This window comes from Ornithorhynchus anatinus, chromosome 8 (genome assembly GCF_004115215.2).
Source record: "Ornithorhynchus anatinus isolate Pmale09 chromosome 8, mOrnAna1.pri.v4, whole genome shotgun sequence".
NCBI lineage: Eukaryota > Metazoa > Chordata > Mammalia > Monotremata > Ornithorhynchidae > Ornithorhynchus > Ornithorhynchus anatinus.
The window spans coordinates 40,072,018-40,097,033 of record NC_041735.1 but is presented as its reverse complement, the minus strand read 5'-3'; the positions used below and the strand labels follow the sequence as shown (position 1 = coordinate 40,097,033).

The 25,016-nt window shown below is 45.0% G+C and overlaps 1 protein-coding gene across 3 annotated transcripts in view; it reads right to left on the bottom strand.

The window, feature by feature from the left end:
• The window catches only part of PIK3R4 (phosphoinositide-3-kinase regulatory subunit 4), a 47,602-nt gene extending 23,181 nt beyond the window's left edge, over positions 1–24,421 (bottom strand). For 2 of the 3 annotated variants that reach the window (XR_005660247.1, XM_029070802.1), the window contains exons 1-9: positions 24,331–24,421; positions 20,622–21,396; positions 17,385–17,518; positions 16,665–17,247; positions 13,917–14,051; positions 10,965–11,186; positions 8,822–8,995; positions 5,771–5,916; positions 2,578–2,781 (exon numbers count right to left, since the gene is read on the bottom strand). Coding sequence is in view for 2 of the 3 variants with exons in the window: in XM_029070802.1 (XP_028926635.1) it covers positions 2,578–2,781; positions 5,771–5,916; positions 8,822–8,995; positions 10,965–11,186; positions 13,917–14,051; positions 16,665–17,247; positions 17,385–17,518; positions 20,622–21,351 (2,328 nt within the window). In the remaining variant the exon portion in view is untranslated. Of the gene's footprint in view, positions 1–2,577; positions 2,782–5,770; positions 5,917–8,821; positions 8,996–10,964; positions 11,187–13,916; positions 14,052–16,664; positions 17,248–17,384; positions 17,519–20,621; positions 21,397–22,412; positions 22,455–24,330 lie in introns of those variants that run through there. The other variant, XM_029070803.1, reaches the window with a different exon arrangement.
• Positions 24,422–25,016: the final 595 nt, after the last annotated feature.

The window sequence follows — 25,016 nt, the reverse complement described above, 5'->3', positions numbered from 1 at the left end:
CAAATGCCATCATCACCATCATCAAAAGAGGCAGTAAGGAAAACAATTTTTCCTTTTTCCCCACTCAAATTTAAAGACTACCTCTAAGTAATGAGTTAAACCAGAAGGCAAGACTAAACTCACAGCTGCACAAATGCCCGCTCTCTCTCCCACAAACACTGTGTCTAATCATGGGCACAAAAGCAAAGGGCACACCCCTGCCCCAGAATACGCCCACCAAAAAACCTACATAAAAGCAGAAAAAAGGCACACAAAATCACAGAGATATGAATAAATTATCACCTACTTTAAATAGGTACTGTTCTTTAAATACTCATTTCTTTATCAAATCAAGACCTTGAGCACTTAACTCCCTAACTGCATTGATTCAATGATTCCTATAACATGGGTTTTCATTACACAGAATTTTCCAATACCACAAGTAGGGTTGAGACAAGTTTTACAGTAATTCTTCTCAATTCCCAAGGTGAGATATTTAATTACCAAAGAATATTCAGCACATTTGCAGAACACTGTAAATCAAGACGGCAAAACTAATAACAATACTCTATTGTTTTAAGTCCACTATTTTTTGTTCTCCCTTTTGTGGTGATGAACAACTGGTAAGCAAAATACTTAATATCCCTGAGGACAATATTCAAGTTACCTTTCAGCTTTCTCACCGATAGCAGCACAAGCTAAATAATGCTCATTCATTTAAGCTTTCTTCACAAAGCCGGTCTTCCACATGTTGAATCAATTTTACTGCTCTTCTCTAGACCCTCTCCAGTTTTTCCAAATCACTAAAAATGCCGAGACCAAAATGGGTGGCAGGCCAAGGCTGGGTACGGTGGAAGAATTATTTCCCGGACGTCTCAACCGTCGGAGTGTCACCTGAATTTGGCAACATCAGTGCTACACTGCATCAGTGGAGTCCCAAGCACTTACTACTGTGCTGGGCATTCGGTGCGTACTCACTGAATACTATTATTTACCATTACTACATTGCTGTCTAGGATTCAAGTTCTTCTCTACTAGTGCCTAGACAGTCTTTATCTACCTGTTTAGATTTTATCCCTCACACTTACTACCTTATCCCCACCAGAGATTTTTCTGTTACAAAGACTTTTCGCCATATCTACCAAAAACACTTTGAATTCTCGCTCACCTTCCAGTGTTAAGTTCCCTTTATAATAATAATGTTGGTATTTATTAAGCATTTACTATGTGCTGAGCACTGTTCTAAGCACTGGGGTAGATACAGGGTCATCAGGTTGTCCCACTTGAGGCTCACAGTCTTCATCCCCATTTTACAGATGAGGTAACCGAGGCACCGAGAAGTCAAGTGACTTGCCCCAAGTCACACAGCTGACAGGTGGCAGAGCCGGGATTAGAACTAATGACCTCTGACTCCTAAGCCCGTGTTCTTTCCACTGAGTCACGCTGCTTCTCTAACCTAGTATCAGCAGTAACCTAAGTGAAAAAGACCTCAGTTCTCTCACTGAGGTTACCGGGCAAGATGTTAATCAAGAATGACCCCGAGAGCCCTACCGGATACCCTTCCAGATTGGCCCAGAGCTACTAGTAACCACTTTTTACGCAGCCCTCCCAGGCAATTGTCTTTGTCTTCGGAAGTGTTTGCCATTCCGGCACCAACCACCTCAGGTACATCAATCATTGTGTTTATTGAGCGCTGACTGGGTAGAGAGCCCTGTATTAAGCACTTTGGAGAGGACAACGCAACAGGGTGGGTGGACATAGTTCCCCGTCCACAATACCATACATAGGCCTCTGCCACTTGTCCCTTCTCCCTGACTACGTGCACTTCCACTGGGGTAGAGGAATTAGGAGGGACACCCTGGCATCCAGTCAGAACCACAGCATCCACTTCTCCCATTTCCCCTTGCCAACATAACTCAGTCACACGAAAAGGTGCCAGGGTCGCTCTATACCGTCTTCTCCCTGCACTTGGATCTGTACGCCCTAAGCAGAGGAGCCTCACCCCACTCCTAGCCAAACAGCACTTAGGTACACATATCCTTACACACCGCCACTTCTCCTACCTGTTAAGGTATTTTGATGTCTGTTTCGCACTCTAGACTGTAAGCTCCTTGTGGGATGGGATCTTGTCTACTGACTCTACTGTACTGGATGCTTCCAAGCACTTAGTACATGGCTCTGACCACAAAATGTACCACTGATTGACTGATTGATTTTCCTAACCTACAGATGGAAGGGTTCCAAGGAATATAATCAGAGCCCTTTACAAGTCCAGAATAAATGCCTTTCTTTTGTTTCCCCATTTGCTTACACAGTCTATTACTGTCAAAGATGAAAATCATGTGGTCTTACTGATTTGCTCTTCCCAAAGGCCAGCTAGCTGCTTCCTGAATCATGTTCGGTGGGTCATTTGCAAACGAAATATTCGGGTGTCTCCCCAGATACTGAAAAATCTTTCACATAGATGGAAACGGTGTCTTCCAGATACCTTCAGTCATTGCAATTCCACCCCTCAAAACCATTTTGCAAAGGTCAACAGTTTAAAACTTTTGAAACTGAGTTTATATTTAGACAAAAGATTTTCTAAAGTGAGCAAACCTGTGAGAGCAATTTCTTGAGCAACTGTGCAATGGCAGGATCCTCTGGAGGAGGGCAGTCAGAAACGGTTCCAATGCGTTTCTTCTGACGCATCTGAAGGTGTCTGAAAAGACTGGCGATGTCTTTGGACCTCAAGGCATAATCAAATATGGAGCGGGTTACTGGCTCCTTAAGAACACTCAGTAGAACAATTTCCTTATCAATCTGCAATTGGAAGAAGAAAGATGAGAAGTAAAGAATGGCAGGCAGCACCCAGAAATAGGAATTTGACTAGTCCAGTGAAAATAAAACACTTCTGGGTTTGCCGGGTATTTTCATGTCTCAAAAGGCCTTGGCTGGCAATTGATATTTAGGGGCCCATTATCACTCAGTGGAAACATTAGCCAGCCCCTTAACACCTAAGGGAGAAATAGTCGTTCCTTTTAAGAGATAGCAGCTGAATTCACTGGGTGTAAAACCGGTATCCTCACTGCAAGGTTTATTTGTCAGTTGGAATCTGGAGCTCTACTAAGGAATATCTCGGCTAAGAAATCTCTAAATTATCTCTGCTATATAAATTGGTAAAACTGACCAAAATGTCAAGATGACTTGCCAAGTTTCAAAAACATCCATTGCTCAAACTTTCCAGAGCCAAGAAGATTCTGACTTGACATGACCAGTAAAAACTGTGGGCAGCTCTGCCCTCCAGCCTGGATCTGGTGATGTGAATGCCTCTCAGAGCCCTCAGCCTTTCTCTGATGGGTTCATTAGTAGAGCTAAATTATATAAAGAAAGGTTCTTTGAGGAGCCCAGTACAGTAACTGCAAAGGCTTACAAATGTTCTCTTCTCTTTATTCTGTGCTCACTTGCTTCCTGACACTGCAACATAAATACAAAAAGGGGGGTTTTGGGAAAGAGAGACCAGTTGTGTCAACTTCACTAATAAATCATGTATGCCACTGATTTATTCCTACATTAAACTGACATCAAAGAAAATTACAAATGATGCTATTCCAAGTCTAATTTCCTAAACTTACTTCTCCACTACATTGCCTTGGATGCATATATCAAAAAGAGAAAGGTTCAATAAGTAAAGAGGACATGAAGAATGTGATCTAGGGGAGCACAGCAAATTTGAACGTGGAATTCTCCAGAAATTTAAGTTCAAAAGAAGATTGTCGCAAACATCCTTTCCGTTTGCCGTTCTTCGCAAAAAAAACATTCTAATCACGTTGTGCAGTCCTTAACCTTGCATACACATCAAAGAAGAAAGTGTTCTAACAGAAGTACAGTATTGCCTAGGAATCAGTCAGTCAGCTGGGGCACCCGAGACTGTTTGAGAATATTTGTTTCCCAAGAATATCCAACCACAGTTTCATTCTAATGCCATAAAGATTAGGGGTAGAAGAGAAAAAGGGAGGAAGCCTTTCTTAAGCTAACGGGCGCCAGGGCTTCAAATGGTGTGAATGATACATCTTGGGTTCATTGGCAGTGCCCCTTAATCTCTGAAAGCCATTTTTATGCTTGATCATTTGGGCTGTCTTTCTCAAAGACAGGATTCAATTCTCAAATGCTGGAACAGGTGAGCAACGTCTCTCGTACATAAAATAAGGCCCTAAAATTACTAAGTGATAAAATCATTAATTCTGTGCCCAAAACAACAGAATCAGCAGTCCAAATGTAAACCATTATTGAGACTGCTTTCCTAACTCGATGGAAATGCAGATTTCTGCCAGAGCCAACTATGTCTCTCGCCCTGAAAACTAAATGAATATACCATCAGTAGTTGTTAGCATTTGTGGATTTTTGTTGTGTGGTTTCCTTGCTCACAGCTGGGTACACCTGTATTTGTGGGGGTGGTGGGCTCTGCTCCCTGCAAAAGCCCTGCTGTCTCTCTAGTTGCCCAGCACCCACAGCCCTGCCTCTTCAGTGGTTGGTTAGCCATTCCCACCAGCCAGGAAGCCCAGAGAGGCTTGAGACACTGAATAAACTTTGCCACTGGGTGTGGGCAGATTGTGTTTTGTGATTTCACCTCACTGGGTGGGGTTTCTCTAACCAATCCGCTGCAGATACCGCAGAATTACTGTGCAGTTATTTTTTTCTCCATCTCACACTGGACATTTTCTTATATCATTAAAATATTGGCTCAAGGTAATATAGTGCATCAAAATATGAATTGGGAGGGAGAACACCATACTCTGTAATCTGATTTGTTAAATATCTATGCTTTTACAATGAATGAATATAAATGGCAGATGGCATTTTGTGGTTTCATCTCATTTGCTGGGGTTTCTCCAACCAATCCCATTGCAGATAACACAGAATTACTGTGCAGTTATTATTTTCTCCCTCTCACAATGGACACTTTGTTATATCACAAAATCCTGGCTGAAGGTAATATAACTCATCGAAAAATGAATTGGGAGGGAGAACACCATACTCTGTAATGTGATTTGCTAAATATCTAGGCTTTTACGATGCTGTATTCACCATCAGGCTCCTCTGGTCTCTCAAACCAGGGTATCTCCCTTTAATCTTGCTGTGAGAAGGTTGTGACCCAAATGAACTTCAGCATAATCTAAACAACTCACTTTTGCCAAAACAAACACATTCATTCATTCCATCATATTTATTGAACACTTACTGTGTGCAGAGCACTGTACTAAGCGCTTGAAAAGTACAATACAGCAATAGAGAGAGACAATCCCTGCCCACAGTGGGCTTGCACATGTCTGAACCCGCTGAATGGTTCCATATCCAACAGCGCGAGTCCTCCACCACACCCTCTGCACTCGACCTCTGGGGCCCAAACACAAAGGAAAAGAGGCTGCCCCATTCCTGTGCCACCCCGTGCCAGTCTGGACATGCCTGAAACAGCGACGGCGTGAAGCCATCTCACCATTTAGCCTGCTGAGACGGTCACTGCTGTAGCTGCAGCTGTAACTTCTGTGACTGTTGGTCTGAGCCAAGAAGTGTCTGAAATCCTGTTGCTCAGTTTCTGTTTGTCTTTGATATTTTGCTTTTATCTTTTGGGGCCAGCCCCCATCCCCCTGCCTCCTTTATTCTTAGACGGAGAGCCAGGTGAAGACCAGGGGCCATGTCTAGATCTCATTTGGTCCCCCTTCCCAGCAGTTAGTACAATGCTTTGCACCTACTAAGTGCTTAATAAATAGTATCACTACTACCATGAGGGCTACAGGGGTGCAATATTTACCTGTATTATTGGCTGAGTTATAAAAGGATGAAGAAAGGGCATTAGTTTGCAGTAGACGTCGGCAATATTTAGATGTTGAGCTACCACTGTGATGAATCCTACCGCACCGTAGCGTATCCAAAGATTGGGATGGCATAGAAAGGGTGCTGAAATGGAAAACATTAAGAAATAATAATAATGTTTCGAAATCAGTTTAAAGAAAATCTTTCCCCAAGCAAACTTTTCACCAGTCCTGTTCCCATGAAGATAACTCGGTCCCAGGAGCAGTCCCACAGAATCATTTACAGCTTGAGTCAACAGTATTTTTTTTAACCATCCCTGCCAAAATATTTTGTACTTATATGCACTTAATTATTCATAAAATTTGGTTCACTTACTTTAGAGATTTTTTAAATGGCATTAGAATGGAGAAAAATAAACTGGATCATCAATTCAACAGCAGCAACAGACTAACAGAAGCAAAAATCTTCCTTGCTCAAACATTAGAAAGCCAAGCTGGTTCTGATCTAGACATGATCTCTTCCCCTCTCCGAAGCAACTGCAACAGTGTAACTATGAAAACTACCAAGGTCCCTGTAATTAAGGAAACAATTTCTCCCCTACTTGACCATCTCTGTTTCCCTTCAACACCCATCCTCAGTTAAAGCCAAGAGCAGTGTGATGGTCCCAGAAATGACAGCTTCCAGACAAATATTGAGCTCAGGATCCAGGGATGAGGATGACATCCCACTGTGCGGTCATTCTCCAGATGGAAAAAAACATTATTCAGTGACACTCTGCTCTAGAATTAGTTGATTATTCTGTGCTGTATAAGTTACAAGGTCACGGTGGGCAGGGAATGTGTCTACCAACTCTGTTATACTGCACTCTTGGGAAACCAAGCACTTAGTACAGTGCTCTGCATACAATAAGTGCTCAATGAGCATGAATGATTGATAGAAAGATACAACTAGTTCTACCCAAAGTGAAGCACTTTCATGAGGTTTCTGCGATATTATCTTTACACTGGATTATTGTGAATCATTATGAAAAGTATAATATTTTGGTCAGGGTAAAAACCACTGCTGCTGTTTCTTTCTCCTCAACCCCATCGCAATTTGGAACTGAGTTTATAATACCACTATCCATATCTCATACTGGCAGACAATTTGTTTTAAGTGGCAGTTCACGATTTGGGATAGAAACCTTGTGAGATTTTAATCCCAGTGACCTTAGTTCCCCATGATCAACCACGGCAATGATATAAAAGTTACAATATCATCATCTCCCCTCACCAGGGAAATTAACGAATGGAAACTCACTCCTTTAAGTAGTGTTGCTGATTTTGGCTTTTGTAATTTTTCTTGGAAAATTGAAAGAGAACATTTTCCCACTTTACCCTAGGCATAAGGCCAATTGGTATCTCATATTACTCTTTTAATAAACGAATTGTAATCTGTAAGGCCAAAAATGTTTCAACACTCCATTTCATTTATATTGATATCTATCTCCCCGTGTAGAGTGTAAGCTTCTTGTGGGCAGGGATCGTTCTACCAACCTTCTTTCCCAAATGTTAAGTACAGTGCTCTGTACACCGTAAGTACAGTGCTCAATAAATGCCACTGATTGATTTTACAAGATTAAAAAATTTGCCAATTAAGTTTAAGTTCCATCGCTTTTTTATTACAATAAAGGAGCTAAAAGAAAATGTCTCAGTACTTCGGGGATCAAGAACATAACCGTTTAATGACAGAAAAATACCGCCATCAATCAGTCAGTCACACTGAGTACTAAGCGCTTGGAAGAGCATAATATAACAGAATTGCTAGACACATTCCCTGGCCACAATGATCTTACAGTCCAGAGGGGGAGAACAACATTAATTTAAATAAATTACGGAGAGGTACCTAAATGCTATGCAGCCGAGGGAAGGGTGAATAAAGGGAGCAAATTATGGTGATGTAGAAAGGAGTGGGGAGAAGAGGAAATGAGGGCTTAGTCGGGGAAATCCTCTTGGAGGAGACGTGCCTTCTATAAGACTGGGGGGAGTTTATAAGAAGGGGGAGAATAATTGTCTGTCGGATATGAAGAGGAAGGGCGTCCCAAGCCAGAGGCAGGTCGTGGGCAAGAGGTCGGTGGTGAGATAGATGAGACTGCGGTACAGTGAGTAGGTTGGCAAAAGAGGAGAGAAGTGTGTGGGCTGGGTTGTAAAAGAGCAGCAAGGTGACACAGGAAGGGGCAAGGTGATCGAGTGCTTTAAAGTAAGGTTTTTCTGTTTGATGCGGAGCTGGATGTACAACCACTGGAGTTTCCTGAGGAGTGTGGAAACGTTCCCAGAGACATCGGAGGAGAACCAGGAGGACGGTGTCAGTAAAGCCGACTTTGGATAACGTCTCCAGTAAAGGGGATGGTCGAAGGCAGCTGAGAAGTTGAGGAGGATTAGGATGAAGTAAAGGCCACTGGATTTGGCAAGAAGGAGATCATCTGTGACCTTTCAGAGGGCAATTTCTGTGGAGTGAAGGAGACGGAAGCCAGATCGGAGGGGGTCAAGGAGAAAATTGGAGGAGATGGGCTTGAGAAAGCCAGTGCAGATAACTCGCTCAAGGAGTCTGGAGGGGAACGGTAGGAGGGAGATGGGGGGATAACTGAAGGTAGCCGTGGGAACCACAAGCAGAAACTTTCATATTGTGTCTTTCCAATTAATACCAATGGCACAGAAAGCAAAAAAAAGATAGCTCTGACTACACACCACACATATTAAATGCAACAAATTGATTTAACTTTACATTTACTAGAGGAAAACTCTCATTTCTATCATTTAACCAAGATTTGAACGTACATCTTCAATGCTCATAATGAAATGAACCGCTAGGAATAATAGTCTGGCGCTTTACAAACACCATTGATTCAATCAGGAAACTAAACCCCCAGAAGGGAAATTTTCTAACTAGCAATCGCGGTTACGACACATGACGGGGCAATGAAATTGATGTGATACTCTATGTTCCAAAAGGTTTTACAGAAACTTACCAACCTCTGTTAACTTCAAGCTGCTTTGAGACAGGAACTTACCAATATCACAGGCAAATTCATAGATATGGGGTTTCTGCAACAGCCCTAACTGACACATGCAGGTAAGGGCATTGAGAGCCTTGAAGATAACAAATTCCTCAGCATCACTAAGGCCCTGCTGCAACAGAGGCTTCAGGATGGATGAGCTCTGCCAGCCAACGTAGGCAGCGACACCTAAAAGACATAACCGGGGTTTTAGTGACAGTCCTACTGAGGGAACTAACCGTTTTCATGAACTTTGTCACACAACCGAGACCCCAGAAAGCGGAGCACCCACCCATACTCCGCAGTAGGCAGGGGAAGACCAAGCGCTGAGTACGGTGCTCTGCACACAGTAAGCGCTCAATAAATACAATTGAATGAAGACAGGTTTGCAGTCTGAAGGATTTCATTTTTTTCTGTTTGATCCTCTTTCAGTCTTCAGGATCTGGAAATGAGGAGAGTCTATCTACAGTCTGTATATAGGGGAGTAAATAATGTGCTAGAGCTATGAAGTTGGAAGCCAAAATAGATGTTAACATGGTTCAATCCATGCCTTATTCTTCCCCACCCCCCTCTATCCCCAGTGCCCAGGTCCTCCCTCTAGTTTGGGACTCTCTCCCCCTTCATATAGGACGTGCTGCCAATATCCTCAAAGACTGTTTAAAAATCACATCTCCCCCGAGAGCTCTTCCCCAACTAAGCCCTCATCTCCCCTACTCCCTCTCCTTTCTGAGACACCTACACACTTGGATCTGATCCTTTAAGCACTTGATGTTTATCCCAGCCTCAGCCCCAGAGCTCTTATATATGTATCTGTAATTTATTTGAATGTCTGCCTCCCCTCTACACTGTGAGCTCCTTCTGGGCAGGGAACATGGCTACCCACTCTGTTGTATTATACACCCCCAAGTGCTCAGTACAGTGCTCTGCAGATGGTAAGCTAAAAAAATGCCACTGATTTAAAATGTGAGAGAGCTGAATTGAACGTGGATAGGGAGTGAAGTTCCAGATGCAAAGGATCGCATGGAAGGAGGTGCAGCGATGAGAAGAGGGGAAAAACAGAGGGCTTCTTACAAAAGTTACTTAGAAGGATGAGCCTTCTTTAAAAAATGAAACTTCATTCTGCTGCCTGGATTTTTATAAAGAAATAATTCTGCATTCTACATCTCCCTAGTCCTCAAAAACCTCCAATATTTGCTCATCCACCTCTGCATCGAACAGCAGCTCCTTACGCACATCTTCAATGCACTCCATCTGCTCTCCCCATCCTAACCTCACTGATCTCCTACTTCATTCAACCCAACCTGCACACTTAAGCTCCTCTAACATCAACTTACTCAATGTGTCTCTAAACTGTAAGTTAGCTATGGGCAGGGAACGTGCCTATCAACTGTTGTACTTTCCTAAGCACTTAGTACAGTGTTCTGTACACGGTTAGTGCTCAATAAATACTACTGATCTCTTCTCTCTCATCACCATCCCCTTGCTCATGTCCTCTGTGGCCTGGAATTCCCTCACCCCTCACATCAAATATCCTACTCTTCTCCCCTTCTTTAAAGCCCTACCAAGTCATATTTCTTCCAAGAAGTCTTCCCTGACTAACCACTTTTCTCCTAGCCTGAGTTAGACTCTGTTCTGCACTGTTTTCTCAGAAAGGAGAGGGAGGCAGTTGATGGGAAATACACAACTCCTTCCAGTCCTGCTTAGCTGGCTTGGTTTCAAATGGAAACCCGACCACATTAATGACCACGTTTTGGAACCCCGAGGAAAAACACAGATGGAAAGCCTTGATGTCCCTTGTGATTAAACAACTTAATAGTTTGTCTGTCTCAATCATTAATACTCTCTTGGGCTCGGGAACCTCCTGCCATTTCACACTAGGCTACTATTCTATATTACCAGGCAAGATGGACTCCCCAAAACACCACTGCTGGGAATAATAGCGATTAATAATTCTCTAGTAATAGTAATTACTTAGAAGCCCTTGGGTGCACGAGAGTGAGACAAAATATCTTATGTTTAATGATAAGAACCGCAAATATTAAGTAGAGCAAAAGCTTTTTCATTTGGCTACTAGCATTACATCACATTTCCTTGATAAACACCATCTACAATATAGACATTATTGAATTTCAAGGCCAGGTAGAAATCAAAAACATACCAACTATGCTGTCGAAAAAAGCTCCACGGAGATGCCAGTCATTTTTATCATTTAGAAAAGTAATCATATGGGATAGCAGTACATCGTTTGCCTTCTGCCGTCCAAAAAACACACAGAGACGTGTTATTCCATTTTCCATTAGTGTCTGCTTCACGATGTTTTCTGGGTCGCTCAATAAAGTGACAACTTTCTGCTGAACCATCTCATGTAAGGCCTGGAGCTCTGGAAAGAAGCCAAACAACTTCAGTATTTAGCCCGGTCTCATGATTGCAAAACTTCCTACTCCCTGCCTCTACAAAGCTGGGGGCAATCTAAATAAATAATATGACTTGGGGTTGGCAAGAACTGGGAGAGTGACAGTGTCATCCTCTCCCACTTAAGATGAAAGGGTAACCACCCGCTGATCAACCAACACCTCAGATACAATTACTACCCTTCAGTTGCAACCAAGCTCCTTTTGATGAGGATCAGAAAGCTAACCATGGGGAAGTGTGGAAAGGTTGTTTACTCAACAGTGACCAACAAACTCAAACTATCATAATTACAGAACTATCACTTCCTCCCCTCCACATCATAAGCCCCTTGGAATTGGCTTAAGTGTAGTCTTTACCGAAAATCTTCCATGTTGGTTTAGAAAAACAACCACCCAACAGAGAATACACATGACCTTAAAATGACTAGGGCTCATTTGTTTTTCCCCCAGTAATGGCACAGAGTTAATGGGCACACCATTTCTGAATTTCACCCAGGTTACCTGGGTTGACTTCTCAGGAATTTGGGATAATACAGCATCTGGAAAATTCATGCAAGCAAACCTCATTTAAAATTGTCAATGAAAACCCTATTACTAATAATTGAATCCTTTAAATCACACTAGCAATCTGATCAAATAACTGTGGGTTAAAAGAGGGTGGTGGTGATGATGATAATTTTTGTTAAGCACTTACTATGTGCCAAGCACTACATAAACCACTAGGGTACCTAGAAGATATCAGGTAGGACACTGTTCCTGTCCCTCATGGGGCTCAGAGTCTAATTAGGTGGGAGAGCAGGTACTGATTCCCCATTTTACAGATGAAGAAACTGAGGCCCCCTGAGGTCACACAGCAGGCAAGCGGAGGGGCCAGAATTAGAACCCAGGTCCTCAGGCTCCCAGGCCAATGGTCTTTCCACTAGGCCAAGGGTGAGAGATAAATGTTTTTTAAAATCCCCAATAACCTCATCACTATTACCGCCAGAGAAATAAAAGTTGCTTTTTGAAATGAAAAACACCATCCTCCTATAGCGGCTGCACCCACCCCCCACTCCTGCACTCTTAATAGCTGAGTCCCTGGTGAGAACCAAGGCAGGGTGGATTCCCTGATCCCTGGGGCTCCCCCCGCCCCACCACCCCCAACCAGCGCTCAGCCACTATTCTGCAGAGCAACCCAGCCCTTCATTTTGGAGATCCTAGCCCTGCCTTCAAGTATGGCTGATAAGACCGTTCTGCAGTGCTTGCCAGTGAAGACAGATGTTTGCGGCGTTACTGGTTCTGTCCCATTCAGGACCTGTTTTCTATCTAATGCACCACAAAATTAAGGCTAACTAGGGATGGTCCTCTGGTGAGCTAAATTTCTGACCTATTCTTTCTTAGCCACTCTATAATGTGGACATTACCAGAGATTGACGTACCGCTGGGTCGACTAGCCCACTAAGCAGGTCGAACCCATCCTAGAGCAATCTTAAACCCACCCTTCATTCATTACAGAAAAGTTTAGTTGCATGAATCCACGCCACCATTAAGTAATTTAACAGAGCTAAGTAGCATGGCTTAGTGGATAGAGGTCGGGCCTGGGAGTCAGAAAGTTACCGGTACTCCATTACTTGTCTCCTGTGTGACCCTGGGTAAGTCACTTGACTTCTCTGGGTCTCTGTTACTCATCTGTAAAATAGGGATTGAGACTGTGAGCCCCATGTGGGACAGGGCCTGTTGTTCAATTCAATTTGCTTGTAACCAACCCAGTGCTTAGTACCGTGCCTGACAGACAACAAATGCCATTATTATTATTATTATTATTATTACCACCTTCTTTCTTGAACACTTTGCCTTTGAGAAGGTAAAATGAAATCTCACATCATATATAGAATTATTCCATACATAAAGTGTTGCATGTTTGTATATATTTATTACCCTATTTATTTTGTTAATGAGGTATATATCTCCATGCTTCTATTTATCTTGATGATGTTGTCTTCTTTTGTTCTGATTTGCTTTGCTGTCTCCCCCCGTTTAGACTGTGAGCCCGTCATTGTGCAGGGATTGTCTCTATCTGTTGCCGAACTGGACATTCTAAGCGCTTAGTACAGTGCTCTGCACATAGTAAGCACTCAATAAATACGATTGATTGAATGAATGAATGGAGTGAACAAGAGGTGACCCAATCTGGTAGTACTAGCTCGGAACTGACAGCGACAAACTGAATTTCTGTTCAGGTTTGTCCGCATCCTTCTTTTGCTGTTTGGACAGTCGTCCTGGGAGATGGCTGTGGCATAATCATCATGAAGATCCTATCAGGATAAATTTATGGAAGGAATATACCACATGATGACATCCTACATCTGATAGGCTAAAATTACATATAATTATTTTATATATTATGTAGTATTCCATTTAGATATTATCAAATTATTACATATAATTTTAATCTGCTAACAGAGAAGTGCAAATCAAATCTGAACAAACAGTCATATTAAAATTCTGATGATGCTGGGTAGGATTTTTTGAGAATGTGGCTATTTTCCAACAAATTAACCCAGAAAGGGTAACATAAAGAAAGCCAAGCAGGGTATTCAGGAACTCAGCTTCCAATCCAACCCATCTTCATTTCTGGGTATGACCAACTTCAAATGCAGGGCAAGTTCTAATTAACAAACAGTAGTCAGACAAGGAAATTTTAAGTTGGAATACATTACCTGTGTCATAATTTTCACTTGGGTGTGTTACTTCATCTAATTCTTCACTATTTGGGTCATTTTCCATATTAAAATTTTTCAGTTGCACCAATTCCAGGAATCTGAGAGCTGTTTCTGCTAACAATGCTATATTTTCTGTTAGATGAAAAATAAGGGGATGCACAGTGATAAGAAAATTAATAGAAACATTTAGAACTTACAGAAGTGGCATTTTACTAAAAGCCCTGATCCACAATAGCACTGTCTCTTAATTCAAAGCTTTTACAGCCAAGAATGCAACATCCTCTCTGCCTCATCTTCCTTTCCTACTATACACATCGATGACCCAAGCGGGAGCTCTTTTCTCCCACGTGCTGAGAAAAACAATGCAGTATTTCACAGCCAAACCATGGGGAAGGTTTTTGTCCAAATGAGCAGTGAGTGTTCTGAGAAGCGGAACTGGAAAGCCCTCCCCACTAGGCTTCCCCAAACCACATCCCAACCCTCCTCCAAAGCCCTCCTGGAGGTTTTCTACCTCCAGGAAGAATTCCAACTCATTCTCCCACTTGCCCAGCCATGCCATCACAATAGACACCTCTACATTCAGGAATATATACCTATAAACGTACATATGTGTTACATTTTTAATCACTTGGGTCTAGGATTTATACAGTCGAATCTTGTTGATCCGGCTGGGGATTATCTATTGAGAGGAAGGAGGGGGTGGGTGCCGTGCCTGAGCTGAGGACTTACATGGTAAGTGGAATTCGTGATGCTCAGCTGGGCTCAAAACTGCAACATTCATGGAGATGGCTAGAGTTTCCCGGCTCAGCCACCCACTTCCCCCCCCGGTTCCCTCATCACTCGCAGCAGGAAGGGCAGATATCCCCTGCCCACCTGGCTGCACATCAGCGGCATCTAGTCATTGTGCAGTGGGTCGGGCAACAGCCTTTAAGAAGAACACAGCGGTGAGCCCAAGCCAAATGCCTGCCAAAATTGGCTGCCAGAGAGGTTTTTTGACTATCCGTGCTGTTTTTTCCATTTTGGGGGGGGGGAGGGGGTTGCCTGACCCTAAGATTGAGTTGGATAACCATCTATTTTCTCATCCACATTATGGAGCATTTATCAATTCATGTTTGCCATTACCAGTCTACCTGTTAAAACTCACTTCTTCTTTCCCTGTCAGCTTCCATACCTTTAACCCCTGCCGAGCTATCTGAGACCTCTGACTCCCTGCTGAAACCACCAGGGTCCCTAATCCCTGATCGAACCAAGTACTTTTTGGGCGTAAATTTATGTGGTATACTTATTTTCACATGTAAACTCTCTCACCCACCCCCACACCATCTCCACCCCCTCCTTCTCCACTGTTTCTCAAGAAGGGATATCTTACCCGCTCTCTACCTCTGCCTCGGCCCCCAACCCCTCTCATCTTTCTAGAACTCTTCCTCCTCCTCAGTGTACCTCCCTCTCACCCGCCTCATCGCCTCTCAACCCCTTCGTATCCAACAATCCACTACTCCTCCCCAACTTCAGAACCCTACTAAAAATCACAGCTCCTTCAAGAGGTCTTCCTGCCAACCCCTGACTTCCCCATCAGCTCACCCCTCTGCATCACCTCTTGAGCACTGTTACTCACCTTAGCCCCACAGTACTTATGTAAACATCCTTAATCTCTATTCTCCTACCTGCAATTTATAGTAATGTCTGCCTCTCTCAGAAGACTGCAACAGCCATGGACTCTGTTGTATTGCACCTCACCAAGGGCTTATTTCAGTGGTCTGCATACAGTAAGCGCTCAAAAAACAGCCCCTGATTGACTGATTGATTAGCAGATTTGATTCACCTTGCCTTCCCATATTAAAAGATACCACTGCAGTTCCTTTCCAGGAACACCAAAGTAGCTAAATCCAGGGAGAACACTGTTGTTTACTGAACGCGAGATATAAACGGGGATTAAAATCCTTTATATAAGAGAAGTCCCCAGGATTCTACAGGAATCAATGGTGCCAGGACCGTTTAAACCAATGCCTTTTTGAAGATTTTTTGCTGAAGGCTTGCGGACATACGATCTTGGGATAAATTCTCAAACCCAGGCTTTATGTTTAAAAGGGTGGCGACAACTGATCAGCATTAATAACAGTTCATTTCCCATGTAGACAGAAATGTTCCCGGAGTCCATTTCATTTCAAGTGTGGGATTGAGTTGGACTCAAAACTCACTTGCCCTAATGCCAGGCAGGGTAGACCGACAGAGTATGGGATATTCTGGCTTCAATCCTAAAGAGCCTGGAGGACGGAGACCCTTGAGTCATAAGCAGGTCAGTGTGCTTCACTATCAAACTGCCAGTCACAACCAATCATTCTCTATCACTATATCCTGCTGCCTTTTATTAGCTTAAACCCCAGACTCAACAAAATTCCAGCACTGTGAGACTGAAATGACCCTGAAAAATAAACTTCTTGGGACCACTGTGTTAAGTCTGAATTGTGAAAGTCAAATTTTTCTGTCAAATCTTCATCTGCAATTTTCCATGAACTGATAAGCGTCTCACGATCACTTATCACTTGGTACTCTGAACATTCAAAAGCAGCAGACTACCACAGAGTTGAGCCAAGAGACAATGTTCTCAAAATCTGAAAGGTATCTGAAAGCGACCCTTGCTTTCGCCTGGAATGCCGACCGAAAGCAGAGCCCTAAACCGAAGGCCGAGCGGTTACTTTTCAAAAATCTTCAAGAGACTTTAGTAGTCGGAGGGTCAACTCTTACCAGCATAAGCGAGCCTGACAATCGTGGCCTCATCCTGAGCCAAATGCGCGATGCCCGGCAAAATGTATTCCGGATAAATATTGACATCGTTCCGTGGCACTTCTTTGACAAGGGCGAGAACTTTGGTCAGTGTCCTCACGGCTTCTGCCCTCACCCTGGGCACAGAGTCGTTACTGAAATGCAGAAGGTAGGGCGTCATGCGGTCCAGCAAGATTTCGACACTTAGTCTGGGGGCCAAATGAAGAATGAGCTCCAGAGCGGCAAGTTTCGAATCACAGTACTTGAGGGTCTGTAAACAGGAAGTTATCACGGACACCAAAATGACCAGCCCATTCTCCTTGGTCTCGCCCTCGGCTTTTTCGGTGCGGTCGTGCCCACAGAGATTGTGGATGATGTTGTCCAGATCTTTCCGGATGACCAGAATACGCTCATCCGCCGAGATAAACGTTTCCTTGGCAAACTGGGCCATATAAGGCTGAAGGAAAGTGTAAAATATTTCGGGAAAGGCCTTGCCACGTTGCTGCTTTAAATAATCTTCTGCCCCTAAACGTTTATCTGGTTCGCAGCGAATCATCTGAGTGACCTGGACCAGCAAAAGCAAAAGAATGAGGGACAGATTTTAGAAATGCAAATAAAATAGAGTTAAGCAACTCTATTTACAGAAGGAGGCTAAAATTCTTAGTAGTAGAGCAACGTTTCTACAGCAGACCGGACACTCACCAGTTCTCTGATGCTGTGATCTTCGATTTTATTCAGTACCTGGTCGGGGGAAAAGTGTCCGTTCCTATAGGCCAAAAGCTGTGACAGGTCAAACAGTGGTACACCTTCTGTAAACAACTCAGCAATTACACATCCTGGAAAGCATCACATAAAAGAAACAGTCCATGAAAAACAGCCATCAGTACAGCAATGAGCCATTAAGCACATCTTGTTCACATTCAGACAGCATTATAAAAAGCTTTTAAAAACTTTCACTGTAAAATATAAAGTGACCAAAGAAGTGGATGGAAAAATATTTCTGGCCTTCCTTAGATCTTTCTCATTCTATGAATCACAGACAAACTGAGAAACAATGGAAAAACTTCTTGACTTCCACAATACTTTTTCAACTACCAGGCTGGTAACTAGAATAAGCTACCTGGAGACGCTGCGGAACCTCCACCCCCTAAAATTGTTTTTTGGGGCTTTTTTTTTTTTAAAAGAATAAACTGCCATCTGTTTTAGTCATTCACTTGTCTGGGAACAGAGTTGGGTGCTAGATGATCTCTTGAGTTCCCTTCCAGCTCTGTTTATGACAATGGTGTTTTTAAGTTCTACACCAGGCAGTGACTTTTGAACTGAACCCCATCCAAGAAAGACAAAACCTTCAAAGTGTTGATATAAAAAGGAAGAGTTTGGAGGAGGCACCTGACGCTTGCAGTTGCTTAGCGCAATGAATCGATCGATCGACCGTATTTATTGAGCGCTTGCCATGTGCAGAGCACTGCACTAAGCGCTTGGGAGACTCCAACACAACAATATAAGAGACACATTCCCGGACCACAGTGAGCTGTGGTACTTTGTGAATCTCTACTTACTGTGTGCTGAGTATATTAATAATATTTTGTGGTATTTAAGCACTTACTGTGTGCCAGACACTGCGCTAAACGCTGGGGTGGATACCAACAAATCGGGTTGGCTACAGTCCCTGCCCCTCATCGGGCTCACGGTCTCAATTCCCATTTCTGCAACTGAGATAACTGACGCACCGAAAAGGGAAATGACTTGCCCAGGGTCACATAGCAGAAAAGCGGCAGAGCTGGGCTTAGCACCCGTGACCTTCTGACTCCCAGGCCCGGGCTCTATCCACGAGGACACGCCGCTTCCCCCGAATTGTTAAACAATTCAGATGTGATCCCTGACACCCACATATCTAGGTGGGGGAGGACAGATAGGGAGAAAAGAACAATAAGTGATCAACAAAATACAGGCACCTGGAGCACTGAGAAACGCAAGAATCCGACAGTGCCTGGCACATAGTAAGCGCTTCACCAATCCCATCATCATCATAAGTGGGAGCACGGCTTGGGAGAGAAGTCCCGAAGCTCTTTCCCGCTCCAGAAACAGTCAAGTCTTGGATTTCTACGGCCACGGCCTCCCCAACGATCTAACTCGTCTATCTAAAGGCTCCGGGCTCCCGGCTGTTGTGGGCCCCTAGGTCCTGCAGGGATGAGCCCTGCCAAGCCACATTGAGGGGCAGAAGAGGGGGCTCGAGCGGCGGAAAGACCCCAGACCTCACCGGGTCCCGGCCGTTCCACACCTGCCAGTCCTGGGTGTTGCGACCCCCTGCCGTCGCCACCCAAATCCCCTCAGAGTCGCCACCCTCCTTCCCGGCTTTGTGCAAAAGCGCGGTAAATGAGATGAAGGGAAGCTTACCCTGTCTTTCTAGGGAAGAATCTGTGTAGTTTCACTGAGCCAGTTTATAGCTTGTATTTCAGAAACAAAATAAAGACTATGGTGTAGAAACAAATGAGCAGGATTTCCTGGATTTAGATAAGCTCAAGTGCTTCGTGTGCATTTAAGTGGGCAGCCAGAAACATCTTCTAGCCTTACGGATGCCATGTAAGGTCAGTGATAATCTAGGGCTAAAAAAATAAAATAATCTCTTTTCCAAAACCCTTCTTGAACTCCAATGGAACAGATGATCTAGATTCCAGGATCTCGTTCTTAGAAACAATGGAGAGTGGAGCTTCACAAACATCTGTCATCTTAATACCCCAGGAATGTTTTTCACAGTTCCTCAGTCGTGATGTTAACGGGCCAAACAAGTCTTTCAGAACCCCTGAAAAACTCTCTTTTACTTTTGCCTGTGATGAGAGTGGAAATAAAGAAGGTCCTAGAAATCCACTGGTCTCTTAAACAGGGCAAGTAGCGCCGGCTTTTGATCGTCGAGGGCTGAGTACAGTGATTAAACACGATACTATTATTACTACCAGTTGCCTCTTGTGCAATAAAAAGTCACAGAAAACACATAAACATGTCACAATAAAATGGATTATAAGTTTGACTCTTCCACATTTTAGGGACAGGGAAGCCCAGATGCAGTGGCGTTTTATGTGGCCATACTGTTATAGACTAGAATAAAGTGATGACCTGCCTATTTACGAAACACTCTTGTCTCACGCAGTGCTGCAGAGGTGATCCCAAACAGGGGAGAAGTGGGCTTAAAATTATTAACCAAAACATGTATTGCATAAGAAATAATCTCTCTCGGGGTAAATGGAGAATACGTTTCTCAAGATAAACGAATACACCAGTTAACAGGGAAAGGGGCCTTCGAAAAACTTTTAGAGTTTACTGCAAGCCGAATGGCAAGGAGTCCGGACAGGTGCTCTTCTGAACTTTCCGGGGCTCAGTGTGCAAGAGATTCTCTCTCAACACCACTCACACTCCAAGAGAGTCTCCCACGCCGTCAACAGGGCAGTGGAGAGAGCCTGGGCTTGGTAGTCGGAGGTCATGGGTTCTAATCCCGACTCAGCCACTTGTCAGCTGTGTGACTCTGGGCAAGTCACTTCACTTCTCTGGGCCTCAGTTACCTCATATGGAAAAGGGGATTAAGACTGTGAGCCCACGTGGGACAACCTGATTACCTTGTACCCCTCCCCAAGCGCTTAGAACAGTGCTTGGCACATAGTAAGCGCTTAACAAATGCTATCATCGTCCTCATCAACGGGGTCACTTTGGAACCAAGGAGCAACTCGACTAGGAGACCCATGTGGGAAGGGGACTGTGTCCAACCTGATCATCTTGTATCTACCCCCGTGCTTAGCGTGTAGCAAGCACGAACCAAATACCATTAAAAAATACAATTCTACTAGATGACTTCCAGACCTACACCCTACATTAATGCTTTTCAATTCTTAGTATAAAAATAAAAACACGTTCTGCATTCCTTTCCGGCTGATCCCACTCGGATACCTGCGGAAAATATATCCATCGCACGTTTCAATTCTCCTCTCGTTCTCTGATTGCTGCTTGCCAAATCTACCAGTGGGGTTGAAGGATCTCTCATAGATTCTAACTCTGTGGCAAACATGCCGCCGTCGACGAAGCGCTCGGGAGCGATATAACAAGTCCTCCTCCGTGAAGTGTCAAAGAAGTAGTTGAAGTCCGCCGGGTTGTCCTCCGGAAGATAAGTTGGCTTAAAACTGGCAAAGTCGGTGAGGAGGACCCAATTCCAACTGGTGACCATGACATTTTCAGTCTTGATGTCCCCGTGACGGACCCCCGATCTGTGCGCTTGATCCACCGCGGTCAGGATCTGGAACGCGATCCACCGCTTCTCGATGTTGTTTAAGAACGGACGGGTGCTGATTCGGTCGTAGAGATTGTCTCGCACGTACTGTCTGAAGAGCATGGCCGCCTTTTCCGTCATAGTGGCCTTCTGAAAGGGCAGGCAGTTCTGGGCCGAATGAAGCCGTATCTTCAGCTCCTCCAGCTCTTGTTTGTAGCTCGTTAAAGGTAGGGTCGGATCCTGAATGGCAAAGACCTTCACAACCACAAAGCCTTCTCGGTGCTTGGCCCGAGCAACTTTAAAAAAACGAGTACTTCCCAGGCTCTTGTCATATTCAAAGTCGTGGATGTCCGAAAAGTAACTGTCCACCGAAAGGATCTGGGAGGGGGCGATGCCAGCTAGCTGATTTCCCATGATGACAATTCCTGCGGCAACGACTGTCTCCTCAGAGGGCAAAATCTACAGAAAAGATGGGGAAAAAAAAAATGTATCTTTTAGATCGGGAGGTAAATGATGCCATAGGTAGTAATCACTACCAACGGTATTTATTGGGCACCGGGGGCCAAAGAATAAGAGTAAAAGACACAGTGTCTGCCCTAGTCTACTGTTAATGTTGTGTGCCACTCAGACATCATTGATTATACTGTAAGCCCATCAAAGGGCAGGGACTGTCTCTATCTGTTACCGATCCGTACATTCCAAGCGCTTAGTACAGTGCTCTGCACATAGTAAGCGCTCAATAAATACTATTGAATGAATTGAACTGTCGCTGGGGAGAGGGGATCTTAGAAGAGTGTTTGGCACACAGTCAGTGCTTAACAAATAGCACTGCCGCGATTATTTGACTGCAAATTGCCTCCTTCCTTGGAACCAACGCACGCACACATACCCATTCATTCATTCAATCGTATTTATTGAGCGCTCACTGTGTACTGAGCGCCTGGAATGTACAATTCGGTAACAGATAGAGACCATCCCTGCCCCACAACGGGCTCAAAGTCTAAAAGCAAAAGCAGCGTGGCTCAGTGGAAAGAGCCCGGGCTTGGGAGTCAGAGGTCATGGGTTCTAACCCCCCCACTGCCGCTTGTCAGCTGTGTGACCTCGTGCAAGTCACTTGACTTCTCTGGGCCTCAGTTCCTTCGTCTGTAAAATGGGGATGAAGACAGCCCTATGCGGACCCGATGACCTCCTATCTCCCCCAGCGCTCAGAACAGTGCTTGGCGCAGCGTAAGCCCTTAACAAATCCCATCCCTACGTGGGCCAACTTGATGACCTATTTCCCCCAACGCTTCGAACAGTGCTTGGCATACAGTAAGCAGTTAACAAATCCCAGTCCTATGTGGGTCAAGCTGATGAACTATTTCCCCCAGCGCTTGGAAAAGGGCTTGGCACAGAGTAAGCGCTTAACAAATACCAACATTATATTATTATTATGAAAACGGGGACTGAGACCGTGAGCCCCCCCGTGAGCCAACCTGATGACCGCCTATCTCCCCCAGCGGTTAGAACAGAGGAGTCAGAGGTCGTGGGTTCTAATCCCGGCTCCGCCACTTGTCAGCTGTGTGGCTCTGGGCAAGTCACTTCATTTCTCTGGGCCTCAGTTCCCTCACCTGTAAAAATGGGGATTAAAAAATGTGAGCCCCAAGTGGGACAACCTGATGACCCTGTATCTCTCCCAACGCCCAGAACAGTACTCGGCACATAGTAAGTGCTTAACAAACACCAACATCATCATTATTATGAAAACAGGGACTAAGACCGTGAGCTCCCCCGTGGGCCAACCTGATGACCTCCTATCTCCCCCAGCACTTAGAACAGTGCTCAGCACAAGGGTAAGTGCTTAACATCAACATTATTATTAATTATTATTATGAAAACAGGGACTAAGACCATGAGCCCTCCCGTGGGCCAACCTGATGACCCTGTATCTCTCCCAGCGCCTAGAACAGGGCTCAACCCAGGGTAAGCGCTTAACACCAACATTATGATTATTATTATTATTATGAAAACGGGGACTAAGACCGTGGGCCAACCTGATGACCCTGTATCTCTCCCAGCGCCTAAAACAGTACTCAGCACAGAGTAAGCGCTTAACACCAACATTATGATTATTATTATTATTATGAAAACGGGGACTAAGACCGTGGGCCAACCTGATGACCCTGTATCTCTCCCAGCGCCTAAAACAGTACTCAGCACAGAGTAAGCGCTTAACACCAACATTATGATTATTATTATTATTATGAAAACGGGGACTAAGACCGTGGGCCAACCTGATGACCCTGTATCTCTCCCAGCGCCTAGAACAGGGCTCAACCCAGAGTAAGCGCTTAACACCAACATTATGATTATTATTATTATTATGAAAACGGGGACTAAGACCGTGGGCCAACCTGATGACCCTGTATCTCTCCCAGCGCCTAGAACAGGGCTCAGCACAGAGTAAGCGCTTAACACCAACATTATGATGATTATTATTATTATGAAAACGGGGACTAAGACCGTGGGCCAACCTGATGACCCTGTATCTCTCCCAGCGCCTAGAACAGGGCTCAACCCAGAGTAAGCGCTTAACACCAACATTATGATTATTATTATTATTATGAAAACGGGGACTAAGACCGTGGGCCAACCTGATGACCCTGTATCTCTCCCAGCGCCTAGAACAGGGCTCAACCCAGAGTAAGCGCTTAACACCAACATTATGATGATTATTATTATTATGAAAACGGGGACTAAGACCGTGGGCCAACCTGATGACCCTGTATCTCTCCCAGCGCCTAGAACAGGGCTCAGCACAGAGTAAGCGCTTAACACCAACATTATGATTATTATTATTATTATGAAAACGGGGACTAAGACCGTGGGCCAACCTGATGACCCTGTATCTCTCCCAGCGCCTAGAACAGGGCTCAACCCAGAGTAAGCGCTTAACACCAACACTATTATTAATTATCATTATGAAAACGGGGACTAAGACCCTGAGCCGCCTCCCGTGGGCCAACCCGATGACCCTGTAAGTCCTCCAGCGCCTAGAACAGTGCTCGGCACAGAGTAAGGCGCTCAACGAATACCACCATTATTATTCTTATGAAAACGGGGACTAAGGCCGTGAGCCCTTCTGTGGGCCAACTTGATGACCCTGTACGTCCCCCAGCGCCTAGAACAGTGCTCAGCACAGCGGAAGCGCTAAACACCAACATTTTGATTATTCTTATTCTGAAAACGGGGACTAAGACCGTGAGCCTCCCCCCCCCCTCCCCCTTTCCTCCCCTCCCCCCGCCCCCGCCGCGACGACCTCCGATGTCCCCGAAGCGCCCGGTCGCTCTTGGGACTAGGCCCACACTCAGCCCAAGGCCGGGCACGGTCGGGAAGGAGGGGGCCGCGGCTGACCTGGTAGTCGGAGGCCGGCTGCTGGGCTGCGCCGCCTTCCCGGGCCTCCTCGGCCTCCTCAAGCTCCTCACTCTCCTCCTCCTCCTCCTCCTCCTCCTCGGCGGGAGGCCGACTCCCCGGCCCCGCCCCACTTCCGGTCCCGGCCGGAAGTTGCGTCCCGGCCGGCGGCGGGTTCTCCCCCGCCCTCCCCCCGCCTCCCGCGCGCCGGCGCGCGCGCCTCTGGTTGCTAGGGAACGAGGAGGCGGCGGGAAAGGAGGCCGGACCACGTGACGGCCGGCCGGGGCCCAGGACCGTCTCCCTCGCCTGCTATTCCTGATGATAGGAATGATAATGTTGGTATTTGTTAAGCGCTTACTGGGTGCCGAGCACTGTTCTAAGCGCTGGGGGAGATACAGGGGAATCAGGTTGTCCCCCGTGAGGCTCACAGTTAATCCCCCTTTTACATTTTACGCTGCTTCCCAATTAATACTGATGATAATAACAATGTTGGTATTTGTTGAGCGCTTACTGTGTGCAGAGCACTGTTCTAAGCCCTGGGGGAGATCCAGGGGAAGCAGGTTGTCCCCCGTGAGGCTCACAGTTAATCCCCCTTTTACATTTTACGCTGCTTCCCAATTAATACTGATGATAATAACAATGTTGGTATTTGTTGAGCGCTTACTGTGTGCAGAGCACTGTTCTAAGCC